The sequence below is a fragment of the Rhincodon typus genome, chromosome 1 (assembly GCF_021869965.1).
Source record: "Rhincodon typus isolate 14 chromosome 1, sRhiTyp1.1, whole genome shotgun sequence".
Taxonomy (NCBI): Eukaryota; Metazoa; Chordata; class Chondrichthyes; order Orectolobiformes; family Rhincodontidae; genus Rhincodon; species Rhincodon typus.
The window spans coordinates 143,921,645-143,935,625 of NC_063332.1; the positions used below are offsets into that span (position 1 = coordinate 143,921,645).

General features: G+C 36.7%; 1 protein-coding gene across 1 annotated transcript in view; it reads left to right on the forward strand.

Moving 5' to 3' along the window:
- kiaa1109 (KIAA1109 ortholog) overlaps positions 1-13,981 on the forward strand; it is a 433,631-nt gene that overhangs the window by 75,076 nt on the left and 344,574 nt on the right. Inside the window, exons 11-14 of the mRNA XM_048608993.1 lie at positions 872-947; positions 1,635-1,828; positions 4,500-4,579; positions 7,226-7,376. Of these exons, the coding sequence (XP_048464950.1) occupies positions 872-947; positions 1,635-1,828; positions 4,500-4,579; positions 7,226-7,376 (501 nt within the window). The remainder of the gene's footprint in view (positions 1-871; positions 948-1,634; positions 1,829-4,499; positions 4,580-7,225; positions 7,377-13,981) is intronic.

Below are 13,981 nucleotides of genomic sequence, written 5' to 3' on the forward strand. Positions count from 1 at the left end.
TTTGGTTGAGTAAGCACGCAGTGCATTGGCCACGTAGGCAATTGGCACATGTTGCAGGTATTAGATTGCTATCTTGGTGTGCTGTACGCAAGATGTGTGTCTTCCCACGCACTCCTAAAGCACTAATTGGCATAGCACAGTATGGCAACCAAGTCATGGATGGTGTGAATATGTAGATAGGCAGTAAGTGAATGGGTTCTAAGAAAGCAAGTGATCAGCCCTGAGATGCAACTTGATCCGATCCGTGAGTTGGGTGTCTTTCCCTGCTTGCAACAGCTTTTCAGTACTAGTTGTTGATGTGCTCTGCAATGCAAGTTTGCACTTCCTAAGCAGCCTGCAAGTGGATTGGCGAGCTGCCTTGATGGTTGTGGAAGATTGCCAAATATTGGAAGCCAGTGTTGAGGGATGCATTTAACTGGTGTCTGTGGATTGTGCCCTGAGATGTTGTTTAATCCTGAGAAAAATGGAGGTTCCTCACAGCCAATGTTGAGCTGAAATCTCCAGTTACCTACTGACTACCACATTGAGAATTCTCAATTTCCAGCTTTCTCGATATATTTAGTAAGATAGGAGGCAGAAAATTAATGAGTCAATTTGTGGCATTAATATGACAGTTAACAAGCTATACTCCTCTTATAATTGGCAATTCGCTGCTGCTTAGTGAGAAACTCAACTTGCCACTTGGCAAAAGCATACAAGATTCAGTGAGCTAATGTCGAGAGAGGCCTCATTAGACTTCTCACCTGAGTTTGCCACAAATCTTGCCATAGTCCACTTTGCTCAGGTCACATGTCTTTATATGCTGTAATTGCTCCATGATTCTGAGGTTGTACATACTTATGTGCTAACATGTTCGCTAATATTTTTGCAGCATTAAAACTGAAACACAAGACCCTTCATCTTCCTGGCGATCACTTATTCCGGTTATTAAAGTTGACATCAGTACAGTAAGCAAACTATTTTCAGTTTTCTTTCATTGCATTCTGTTGAGGAGATCCAAGACTACTTGTTTTTTGTTGCTGTATGACGATTTATCAGCCAGCAGTTGCATGATAGAGATTGCAAAAGTGCCATTCTATGGTTGAACCTTTGCTTCTATACTTTGGCTGTGACTCAGACTTGGTTTACCATTTTCTTTTTCTCATGTTGCCATTGCGTCCTTTGCAGTCACTTTTTAAACTTGTCCTGTCTGGTTCTCCACACTCTGCCAAATGGAATGGTTTCTTCCTATCTATCCGTCTGGACCTTTCATGATATTGAGTGTCTTGTTGAAATTTCCTTTTGACCTTTTGTAAGGAAAACAACAGCTTTGCCAAACTGTCCACAAAATTGAAGTCTGTCATCCATGTAACATGTAAATCTTTTCTGCACCTCCTTCGAAGCTTTCGCATCCTTCCTAAAGTGTGAAACTATTGCCAAATAGAAGTTCTCGTAAAAGTTATATTTCTGTTTTTTATTGTGTAGCAGATGTTGTTAGGTTTTTTGAACTTGTTTCAGAAAATTTGAGAATTTGGTGGCTTGCTTTTCTCTTTTGCTGATTTGTCTTGTATGTTTGTATTTCTGTACAATGCTAAAGACACTTTTATGAATAGTACAGGTCATCCCTCACTACTAACTAAATATTATGTTACTAGGGTCGTTTGGCATTTGGAAACCGTTTTCTGCCTCAGACGCTGTGTATAAATTTTGATGATGCTTTCCTGACATATACTACAAAACCACCTTCCAGCCATCTTGACCAATTTATGCACATTGTGAAGGGAAAATTGGAAAACGTTAGAGTCATGCTGGTTCCGAGTCCAAGACATGTTTCTATGCAAAATGATGAGTATGAAGAATTTGTTTTATAGAATTTGAGATATTAAATACAGTAAACTATAAAGCTGGTACTCAATTTACCAATATTTAATTGTAAAGGACTGAGATTTTGTCTAGGTTTATAGTTTTGAAATATCCCGATTCACTGAATATTATGCAAATGTTTGTATTGTATCTCCAATTGTTCATAAAACACTAACCACCAAAGCTTACAAGAATAAATTCACTATTCTAGTGGATGCCAGCTTCTTAGATCTGATATTTGAAGCAGTAGCCTAATGCTATAAATTATGTACACGTACAGCAGTACCATGCATACAAAAATGCAATTTTCTTTGTCATGTCACATTAAATAGGATGTTTATTTTAGCTCAGATGTACATTAATAATGCATGTAATTTATTCTAATCCTTCTCTAATTTTTCAACAACCAATTGTTTATGCTGTGGAGCATATTCAAATACAGAAATTATTAAAATGTTTGAAGCAAAACAGCATTGTCCAGAACCTGTAAGAAACTGGTAAAATGCAATAAACTCTACAATCTTTGAAGGACAGAATGATTTTTCCCTTAAGTTAGTCATGCCTGTTTGATGCTTCAGAGTGCAGGATTGGATGTAGGTAGTTAGGAGTACTTTTTTTTTCCCGCTGGTGAGTTGTCTCCTCTGGGCCATGTGTCGTGCCTTACTAAATACCTTTTCAGAAATCCAAATAAACTGCACCAACTGATTCCTACTTTCTATCCTACTAAGTGCCATACTCAAAAACTTTTCAATGCATTTATTGACCATGATTTCACTTTTGTAAAACCATTTTGACTTTGTCTGATCACACACTAATTTTCTAAATACGTTATTAATGATTCCTTATTAAGAGATTCCAGCACGTTCCCATGATTTGATACCAGTAGCTCACTGTTTACTTGTTCCCTTCTTAAATAGCTGTGCTGCATTTGTCAAGTAGCAAACTGCTGAGTCTCTTTTAGGATGTAGGGAGTTTTGGAAATTTGTAACGAGCATCCAGTATATCTCTGCAGCCATCTCTATAGAAGACTAGGATATGGTCTAATAAGCCCTAGTTGAATTGTTGGATTTTTGTTCCTTAGGTGTTTCTGTTACTTTTTCTATGATCTCAATACTTCCATTTCTTCACCCTTATTAACCTCTTGGTTACTGTATTTCTGGTGGATTATTTGTGACCTCTACTGTGAAAATAGGCACAAAATATACCTCTGCCACTTCTGTATTCCCTATGATTGTTTTGCCTCTCATTGCTAAGGCCTAAATGTTTATTTTAGCCATTTAAAGCTGGTAGAATCTATTTTATATTCCTGGCTAGAGTACTCTTGAATTTTTTTCCCTTTTTGTCGACATTTTGGTTGTCCTTTTCTGGTTTCTAAATCATTCCATTCCTCAGGGTTACTGCTATTCTTTGCAATCTTAGATGCTTCTTATTTTAATAAAATATTACTCTTCCTTACTACGTTATGGAATACTACCTCTCTTACTAAAGTCATGGATGGATCATGCTGAGTTTTTTTTAATGGAATGAATATTTTTTGAACATTCTGAGTGGTTTCCCAGTGTCCAATTTGCATCGTTCTCTGTGAAACGTTTATCCAACCCAATTATCTAATCAACCTTAAGTTCATCAAACCCATGAAATGCATTCCTATTACAACTGTTGTGGCTCATATGATTTTAAAAAAAGTCTTAATTCATGTTTTACTCAGTATGGTCCAGGGCGTACACTGTAAGAAATAAAGCATATCCGTTTCTAGTTTTGAGTACTCATGCCCTTGTATCTAGAGCTAGATTCAAAATAAAAACTTTCTTGTTTTCATTTCAATAAAATATCTTTGATGCCTAACTTCAAAAGATTACTTCATTTATGGAATCATACAGGACGGAAATGGACCCTTCAGTCCAATTAGTCCATGCCGACCCGGTTCCCAAAATAAACTACTCCCACTTTCCTGCATTTACTCTTGTACTTATCAAAATGTCTTTTAAATGTTGTAACTGTACCTGCATCCACCACTTCCTCTGGAAGTTCATTCTACACATGAACCACACTCTGTGTTTAAAAAAAAAAAAAAAAAAAGTTGCCCCTCATCTTTTTAAAATTTTCCCTCTCACCTTAAAAATATGTCCCCTAGTTTTGAACTCTCCCACCCTACAGAAAACACCCTTGCTATTCACCTTATTTATACTCCTCATGACTTTATAAACCTCTATAACATCACCCCTCAACTTCCTATGCTCCAGTGAAAAAATGTCCCAGCCCATTTTTATAAATCAAACCCTCCATTCCATTCAATATCTGGTAAATCTTTTCTGAACCATTTACATGTAACTTTTGCAGAACAACCATTGTTGTGGGGTTCTTCAGGTGATATTCAACTTAGGTAGTTTAGATTTATGGATCTAAAACCTTTAGAAGCTGAATATGTATTGTTGAATTTCATCAACAGTTCACGGAGGGGAAATGATCAATCTTTCAGTTTGTACTTGATTTTAAGTGAAAATATGTAGTTAAGTTAATAATATGTAATTGAAATTGTTGGTAATAATATAGTAATTACTGTTCAAAACATTTGCAGCAGTATATTGTGGTTCATGACATTTGCCTTAAATATTCATGTAATTTGAGTTTTCATGTTGTTTTTCTCTGTACTCTAGGCCGCCTCGTTTAATGGGAGAGGGTTTTGTTGTAATGCAGTCAAATGATGTTGATATCTATTACTACATGGATGAACCAGGTCTGTATAAATATATACTTATTTTTGTACTTGAACCTTGTTTTCTTTCAATTGCTGTAGTATCCTAGATGAAAGCTGTTTTCCAGTTTTTAAGAAAAATGGGCTTCCTCCTTTCTCTTCTGAATCATGTTGAGGTATAAATTCTGAATGTCCTCTGCTACTTGTCTATGTGGGTATTCTTGTTACATGAGCTTAGATGGTAAATGCAGGCAAACTCGGCTCTTTGACTGAAACATACCAATGTCAAGCTTGAATATGACTGCAAATTCATATTTCACAGTGGTGAACTGCTGTTGATCAAGAGCTTGGAATCCTGCTGAATTTAGTTTTCTTCTCTACCCTCCCCCGCCTCCAAATTCAGCACATTTGCTTTGCAATATCTTTGCTTAACTGAATTCGTATTTACACATATCTGAAAGGCTATATTACTGGCAGGTGAATTTATTTACTCTCAAAACCTTAAGCCCAACAATTACATTAAGAAAAACTCTGCATATTCGATAAGCCACTTGTCAAAAAGTAAATTATCTCTTATTATTATAGAACTTTGTCACATTAAAAACTAAGTTAAATGTACTCTTCAAAATCCTTTAATGGGATTGCTTTGTACCCTTAGCACAATAACACAATGATTCCATTTCTCACTTGTTGTGGGAACTTGTCTGAACCTTTTATTGTCTTGTTATTGAATCATTCACAGTGACAGTACTGCCCCTTGATGCAGGACTTGATACATGCGTAGGAAAAACAGTTATCACCTATGGCAGATTCATGAAACGTGCATGGAATAACCTCAAACTGATTCTTATAATTAAACCCTATATTCTTAGCACCTTGCGTGGCTATGAAATGTGGATGTTGTACAGCTGTCAAGAAAAGAAGCTCAACAAGTTAGGTTTAGAATTAGGGTTAGCCCCAATTCTGTCGCTCAACAGTCCTTGTTGTCTGGTGCATTATGGGTATGTCCTACAAAATAAAACCACTAGTGTGGCAGTCCCTTCAAAGTCAGAATTTCTAGGTTTGTTAGCAGTTTTCATGCAGGAATGGCTTCATTGGCTTGGGAATATCCTCAAGATGGAAGATGGCAGCATGCACTTTTTATAGCACTTTCTGTAACTAGATGACCAACATGGCACTCAAATCTGTGCTGCAAAGTTGATTGCAAGTGTGACATGAATATCCAAGTCATCGATTGTTGCATCTTGGAGGTCATGAGTGACTTTTTTTTTTCATTTTACTTGTGGCTTCGCTGGCTGGACTAGTATTTATTTCTCATCCCCAGTTGTCCTTAAGGTGGTGGTTAGCTGTAGGCTGACTTGTACCCATGTAACAATTAGATATTGACACTAAAAATAACAAACCATGGCAAAATTTGATAGCTTCACATGTTTTTGGCAGAACCTTCCTTGCAAGGAATGACATCTTCAACCATTAATAAAGGTGCTTTGTACGAGGATGTCCCATCTGAAATAGATTTTTTTTTGTTACGTATCCCTCATCTTCCATAAATGGAGAGATGCCTATATTGGCTTGAGAGACAATGAAAATTGCTACAGAATTTGCATTTACATTTTGATTACACTTGATTCTGTGATACAGGAACCAGTCTATGCTGATGTTTATGCTCCAAGTGAACCTCTTTCCCAGCTTTTGTCTCAACCTATCAGTGTAGCCTGCTATTTCTTTCTCTCTAAAGCACTTATCCAACTTCTCCTTAGAAACACCTATGATGTTCACCTCAACTACTCCGGGTGATAGCATGTTCCACAATCTAACCATACTTTTGGGAAAGAAGATTCTACCGATTTCCTTGCTGGATTTATTTGCGACGGTCTTCTTTTTACACCCAATTTTCAGAGCTTTACCCAGAGCAAACAGCTTTTTATATTTACCTATCAAATCTCTTCGTAGGTAATTCCTATATCATTTTGTTCTCGGAGAAAGGAGTCTCAAGTTATTACTTTTTTCCAGAAGAAGGGATATTAAAATTATACATTTGTTCTTTGCTGCTTTTCCAGTGCTTCTATGCCCATTTGGATATCAACACCTGATCTACGTACACTTCTAACGTAGATTAACCAAGGTTCTACACAAGTTTGACATAACATCTGTCTTTCAAATATACTCATCTTGAAATTAACCAGAGTGCTCGGTGTAAACTTTTAATGACCTTGTTAATCTGTTTTGCCACTTTTATAATTTGTGAAAGGGTATCTCAAGATTCCTTTGTAAGACACCTTTGTTGTCTGTATCCTGTGTAGACTCTCATTCTCTAAGTGTTTATCTGTTTATCAAGTTTATTAACTACTTGTATTTTGTACTGCCTACCTAAGTACTAACTATAATCTGCAGTTTAGAGTCATTGCAACTTTTTAAATTGTACTTTGAATAACCAACTCAAACTATTCATTGTGCAAGTGCCAATAGTAGACAGTGTATTTTAAATCACTTGTACATTTTCAGGGTGAAGTGGAAGAACAGGGGTATGGGACCAATTGGATAACTCCAGGGTCAGGTGCAGCAGCCCACATAGTGTTAGGTGTACAAATTTTTTGATTTCAGGTGTTATATTGTTCTTTTGTTTACCTGTCTGGTATTACAAGACATGGGTATATATAGTTTTAATGATTTAACATTTTTGTGTAGGTGTTGTACCTGAAGAAAGCGGTGAAAATGCTGAAGAGAGTCCAGGCAGTGAAAGCACAAAATTACAAGACTTACCACCATGCTGGGGACTCGATATTGTTTGTGGTAAAGGAACAGATTTCAACTATGGACCATGGGCAGATAGACAGAGGTATGCATTATTACACTAAATTATAAACAGCTAGTGAGAAATTATTTTTGGACGTTCATTACCCCAGCATCAAACTGTGCCTTTTTAATTGACATGTAATTTTGATGTATACACCAAATAAAGTTTTCCTCTGTGTTACAACATGGAGACAATTAAAAAAATCAGATCAGCTTTTCTACCTCCTGCGTATGCTACACAGTGAATTTAAATCTTTAAAGACCTCAAAGTTTACCTAGTGGTTCCCAACCAGACTTTTAACTAACCAATCCCAGTCTCTGTGAATAATCAATTCCAGATACTGGTTTGTAGCTTTAGCAAAAGACTTAGCAATCTATTAATAATATAGTAACTTCAGCAGAGCAGAAATTAAAAAAAAATCATCTGATTGGTTTATGCTATAAACCCAAAAACTTACCTTTTCAACCCCATTCATTGAAAAGACAGACAGCCCAACAAACATGGTTAAAGAATAAATAAAAGAAAATAAAAAAACTGGCCAGATTATTTATCTGGTTTTCACAATGAGTGGTTTCCACAGGTATAGATATTGGTCACTTGGTTGCTTTTCTGAAGGTGTTGTTCGGGGTCACCTTTACAGTTTGCTCAGATAATGGCAGTAATACTTAGAACTTATTTTTCTATTCTCTGAGCTTCTAAGAGCTGCTTATGGGAGGTTAGTCAGGAAGCTTTCAAATCTTCATGCTGTAGCATCAACGGCTGGATTCCCTTTTCTACAAAAGAACACAGTTCAAAACTCTAGCGCTCACTGACAGGTTGATTTGTCTCCTCCACAAGGCCTCATTTACCATTCAACATTTGCTTGAGTGTGAGGTCTTTTCCAAACTGGCTGGAACCAAGTCCCAAGTACTGACTCCATTAATAGGCAACTTCTGCTATCTGTTTCAACAAAATGCTCTTCCTTGTGTAATGGGGAACAGCAACTAACTTCCTGGCCTGGCCTCGCAAATAGACAAAAGTGTTGATTGATCTGTTTTCCTTTTTACACAAGCTGTTGCCCACTGTCCAAAAGTCACCTTTTAGCTTACAGTTTCCAATTCACATCTCCAAACCAAAATTGATAAATAAATGAAATAAAACAAATGAAATATCAGCAAGAGTTCTAACATCTGGCAAATATTATGCTTAGGCTTAAAGAGTACTTTCAAGTGATTCGATCTGTAAAGTAAACTACGGAACAGTGCAGTTCTTTTTTGTGTTTTTCCATCATTTATCATTTCCTCCTTTTTGTGGAAAGGAATAGCCCATTGTTATATATGTGGGTATTAATGGTGCTGCATAGTTAAACTGCCAAGAAATTTGTTTGAGTGGAGCTGTAAAAAGCTATGAATTAAGTGTGTTGAACTGGTCTGGTTGAGATAGAAACATTTTGATGCTTCTTTGTTCATGATTGGGTGCTACTGTCATTGGGAGGATTAGGAAATTTGAGCTGGGCTGGTGGAAAGTATAGTTTTTACACAGTATAATTATCCTTTTTGCTGTGTAGCTATATTTAAATTGTTTTGAATTATCTGGAGGATATAATCAATACTGCACAGTAAAAAATTTTATTTATAAGATTTTAAGCTAATCGTTTAAGGTGACTTGTAAAAAGTTTTTATTTTGATTGGAAAATGTCATTTCCCATAAAATTAATGCAGCTCCTAATGCACTTCACTTGTGAGATATCCCACTGGTACATCAACTTCTGTGAACCTAAATTTCAAAATTTAACGGTTTGAATTGATCAATGGGATTGACTCATTTACAAAATGCACGAGTTGTGGGTTTATCAGTTTGTAACATGATGCAGTTATTCCATTTATTTATGTCCATGCAGTACTGAAAGAACATTTGTCAGAGCTACTGTCTCTTTGACAACATGTTAAGTGGAGATGTATTGTCAGGTACTTGCAAAAAATCCACAGCACTTCTCAAAGATGATCAGAGACCTTTTTATAGTTTGCTGGTTTTATCCCTCAATCTAAACCATCAGAACAGATTGCTTGAAGATTGATCTTGCTGGCATTGATAACAATTTGCTGAAATAAGCTATCATGTTTGCCTACACAGCAGTCATGCTTCAAAGAAACTCGTTGAATGTTTTAGGATGTCCTGGGAACATGGACAATGTCTCTCAAATGTCAGTTTGTTCATCTTTCCTGTTTGTTATATCGCCACAGAGTAAGAACACTTGCACAAAGATTTATTGACTGCTCGTGCATCTTGTTTTTGATTGTTTGTAAATTTTTGGAGATATAGATTTATGTACACAAATTTTGGTTTTGACATCACAACAGAATAAAATATTTCATAGCAAAAACGGAAAAACTATGAATGTTTTAAATTCAATTTTTGATTTGATTTTTTGATTTAGTTTACTTGAGGACCATAATCTTGCTTCACAAAGAGGCATTTCTGTTTATTTAACTTTAATTTAAAACTCATGGAATAACAACATCTGAAAAGTAATATAAGATGTTTATAAAGCTTACATACGGAGTTTAAAATATTGCATTAATCAATTTACTGACGTCATGGAATGTTACGTAGTGTGATGCTAGCGTTTCATAGCATTAGATTCAGATGCTCTTAGCTAATAAATTACTGCGTTGGATGGGTCCGCGAGATGATTCATGACGTAGGTGCCACAACAGCATTTTTTTGTGCCAATTGTTCTGCTTTCTTTGGTTGTGGTATAGTGACAGAGATGGATGCTTTGCTTCAAGGGCTGATTAATTCAGTCTTATCAATGTGCCAGACAAATAGTGCACATAAAATTCATTTGAAAATGTCACATGGTGAGATTGAAAAGTTCTTTCATTGATGTACTCTTTTAAGGATGTCCTTTGTGGAATAAATGAAACAGTCTAGTTTAGATGCTTTAATATTTAGCAGGTATGACTTTGGAATTTTAGTGAAATGCAGCAGTCAGTGTTCGAAATGTCTGTGTTATTCCTCTTGAACTATGAAAGTAGCCAGCAGTAGATTTTGTCCTTTCAAGTCTGGATTGTAACTGGACAATATTTTTGAGCTGGTTTGCTGGTGATTGTAGTAGGGGCAGCTTTAGATATTAACTTAAGGTATTTGTACAGGAGTTTAAGTGCAGTTGTTTTGGACCAATGTGTTAGATAACCTTAAGAACAATTTTGCAGCATGAGGGCGAAACACAGAGGTTGGCAGAAAATTTGGCTTGTAAATAATTACATGAATTTAATGTGGGCTTTTATTTGCAAGTTTACAATTAGTGCTAAAGGAGGAAGTTAGCAAGCAATAAATTTTTCACGTGCATAACTGCCTCTTTTTCACGTATAGAATCATGTTGGCAAGTTTTCAGCTGAAGAGTGCAGGAAAATTGATAGCTGAGGACCACGAGATTAATCATATAAAATACTGCAGAGAGGATGTGAAGAATAACCACAGACCAATGAACCGTGGTCATAGTTGCCTAAGTTAAGATTTGGAGTTTTGACCACAGATGTCTTGACATTGTGAACAGGTTGAATTTCGACTTAAGATGGTTATAAAGGTGTTTATGGAAGAATAAGGATAAGAGAGATGTGTTGAAGATGAGTTTGAAGAAGTTATGACATTTTTGAATGGTAAAAGGAAGGTTCTGGTCTGGAAGTGATCTTTCACAAAATCTTGTTTCTGTTGCATTTGAAGTAAAAGGTACATGTTTGGGCATCCCATTGTAGAAAGGTATGAAGAATATGTAAGAGCTTCAGAATATGTTCCCTAGGAGTTGCTTATGAGAGGACACTTTTTGAAGTAGCAGCTTTTGTCATTAAGCAGAGAAGGTGAAGTGTCTTTAGAAGGCTTTCAAAATCATAAAGGGTTATATATTAAATTGTGATAAATTGTTTCGAATGGTGAAGCAATAATTCGCAAATACAAATTTAACACGTCAAAAAGAATTAAGTGGGAGATTGAAGACCAGAACTGTAAACGGCATTTCACATGTGGTCCATGAATGTTATGTACTAATGTGACAATGCTGATTAAGAGGTTGTTTTGTCCTTGTTTTTTAGAAAAAGAGAGGTTTTAAGGCAGAGGTGCCGAGCAGTTTAACAGAGCCACTAGAGTAAACAGCTTGTGAGGCCTTGTGGTTTTTTAAAAAAAAGTTGGAACAATAGAAGCAGCCTGAGTGGGTGTGGTCAAACTCCCACAGAACCAGGATCTGTAGTTTAGTTTTCAGCAGTTGCTGTTGGGTTTTGAAGAGATGGAAGCTTTTTTTGTTCCTCTCCCAGTTACAGACAAAAGCTAGAGGTTCTCTGTCTGCTACGGGATTTGCATGGGTGACAATCTATTTTCTGAATTTGCTTTATGCCAAGGTTGTGTCAATGGGCTATTACTGTATTGGGACAGCTAGTTAGTAATAGTTACTGTATCTATTATTCTGTTTTTCTAATAGAGTTGTTAACCCAATTCCTTCCTTCCTTTTGTTGTATCTTAACTATAGTTGATGAATAAGATGAGTTTTGCTTAAAACCTGATAGTTTAACCAATTGAATTGTATCTGGAATGCAACACCTTACATTTACCTTTTAAAATAAGAAAAATGTAGGGTCTAGACTATCTTTTGAATATTTTGAGGGGTGTTGGTCAGGCCGATAACACTAGTTTAACATAACTTACGTACATCTCAATTTTCTCTTGTAAATAAGTTACAAAGAGAGCTTATTGTTTGTCTGGTAATCTATTTCTTTTCCTTTTGTCTCTTCTTTCCATTTAACATTTTTCTCTTGGAATTTTTATCCCTTCCTCTTTGCAGCCCTTTCTCTTAGAACCTTTCATATACTTTATCCCTTGCTGTTCATTGGTTTTGCAGTTCTCTGTATCGTCCCATCTCTATTTTTGTTTGTCCTTTTTTGTCTCTTTTTGGTATTAATATAATAAGAATTATAATGTGATGGGAATTAGATTTATTGTCATGTATACTCAAGTACAGGAATTAGAATATTCTGTGGTTTGTTGCTCTTGGAAGTCGTTGGAAAGTACAAGCTAAAGTGTGAAATTGGTATCCTACCCAGTCTTTCTGTCTTAATGTTTCTTAAAAGTCAAGTATTTCATGGTTTACTGATCTGTTTTCAACTTTTGTGGTATTCTAATCTTTGGTCCTTCATCATATTATTTCACTGGACAATTAATTTACTGAGAATCAGGCAAGTCCAAATGAAAAACTCATTTTATGCTAAATTAATTAAACTCTGCTGCGGTGACATCAAACAACCTGCAGTTGGAGCTCATTTCTTTTGCTGTGTATAGAAAAATTATCTGGCTTAGTTCTTCTTGATTTCTAACTGTTATCACCTCAGATCTGTGTGTATGTGTACTAAATTTAGATGGGAGGAGAACTTGGCTCAGTGATGAAATGCCAATTATCTGCTTAAAATGGATTATTTTGGAATAGAGACAATTGCTAGCCACTCCATGTATCACAGCATGGCAATACAAGTTGAGCTCACGTACATCAAAGACTAAGAATACGGTAGGGGCCTGCACAATATCCAAGCTTGGGCTGATGAATGGCAAGTAGCATTTGCATCATGCGAGGCAATGGTCATCTCCAACTTGAGTGAGTCTAACTACCAAGCCTAACCTAAAGGCTAGCAACCTTGTCGTGAGAACTCATTTCCTAACTCCCCAGGGCTTGTCACCGTCAACAAGGCCCAATTCAGGAGTGTAATGGATTATTCCCCACTTACTTGGATTAGTGCAGTTCATCAACACTCGAAGCTTGACACCATCCAGGCAAAGCAGTCTGTGCGTTTGTCACTTTTTATCTACAAGCATTCTCTCCCTTCACTGACCCACAGTAGCAGCAGTGTGCACTATCCAAAAGCTGTGCTAAGAAATTGATCCCGTCTCCTTATCCAGCACCTGCCAGATGTCAACCACTGCCATCTTAAGGACTAGGGCACCTGATGCATGGGAACACCACTACCTGCAAGTTCCTCTCATCCTGACTCGGAAATATGTTGTCGTTCCTTCTCTGTTGCTGGGTCAAAATCCTGAATCTCCCTGTAGATGTAGATGTGCATACGCCAAAAAGGACTGCAGAGATTCAAGGTGGCAGCTCACCACCACCACCTCAAGGGCAATTAGGCATGGGAGATAAATGCTGGCCCATCTAGATAAGGCCACATCCCTTGAATGAATATAATTTTAAAAAGTGCTGGTGGATTTGTCTTGTTTTTTTTTGTGCACGGGAATTATCTGCAAAATTTCCTAGATTTTTGTGTAAATGCCAGTACGGAAACAGTATGGTTAGGAGTGCAGCTAGTTCTGGAGCATAGGTCTTCAGTACTGTTGCCAGGATATTGTCAGCCATTTCTTGATTTCACGAGGAGTGAATCAAATTGTTTGAAGACTGGCATTTCTGATGCTGGGAACCTAAGGAGGAGACCAGTTTGTTCATCCACTTGACACTTACATCAGCCTCCCATTCATTGTTTAATTGTCACCATTCATGACTAGATGTGACAGAACCGCAGAACTTTGATCTGACCTGTTGGTTGTGGAATTGATTAGCCCTGTCTGTCGTATACTGCTTGCATTATTTGGCATGCAAGTGTTTCTGTGTTATAGCTCCACTAAGTTAGCAG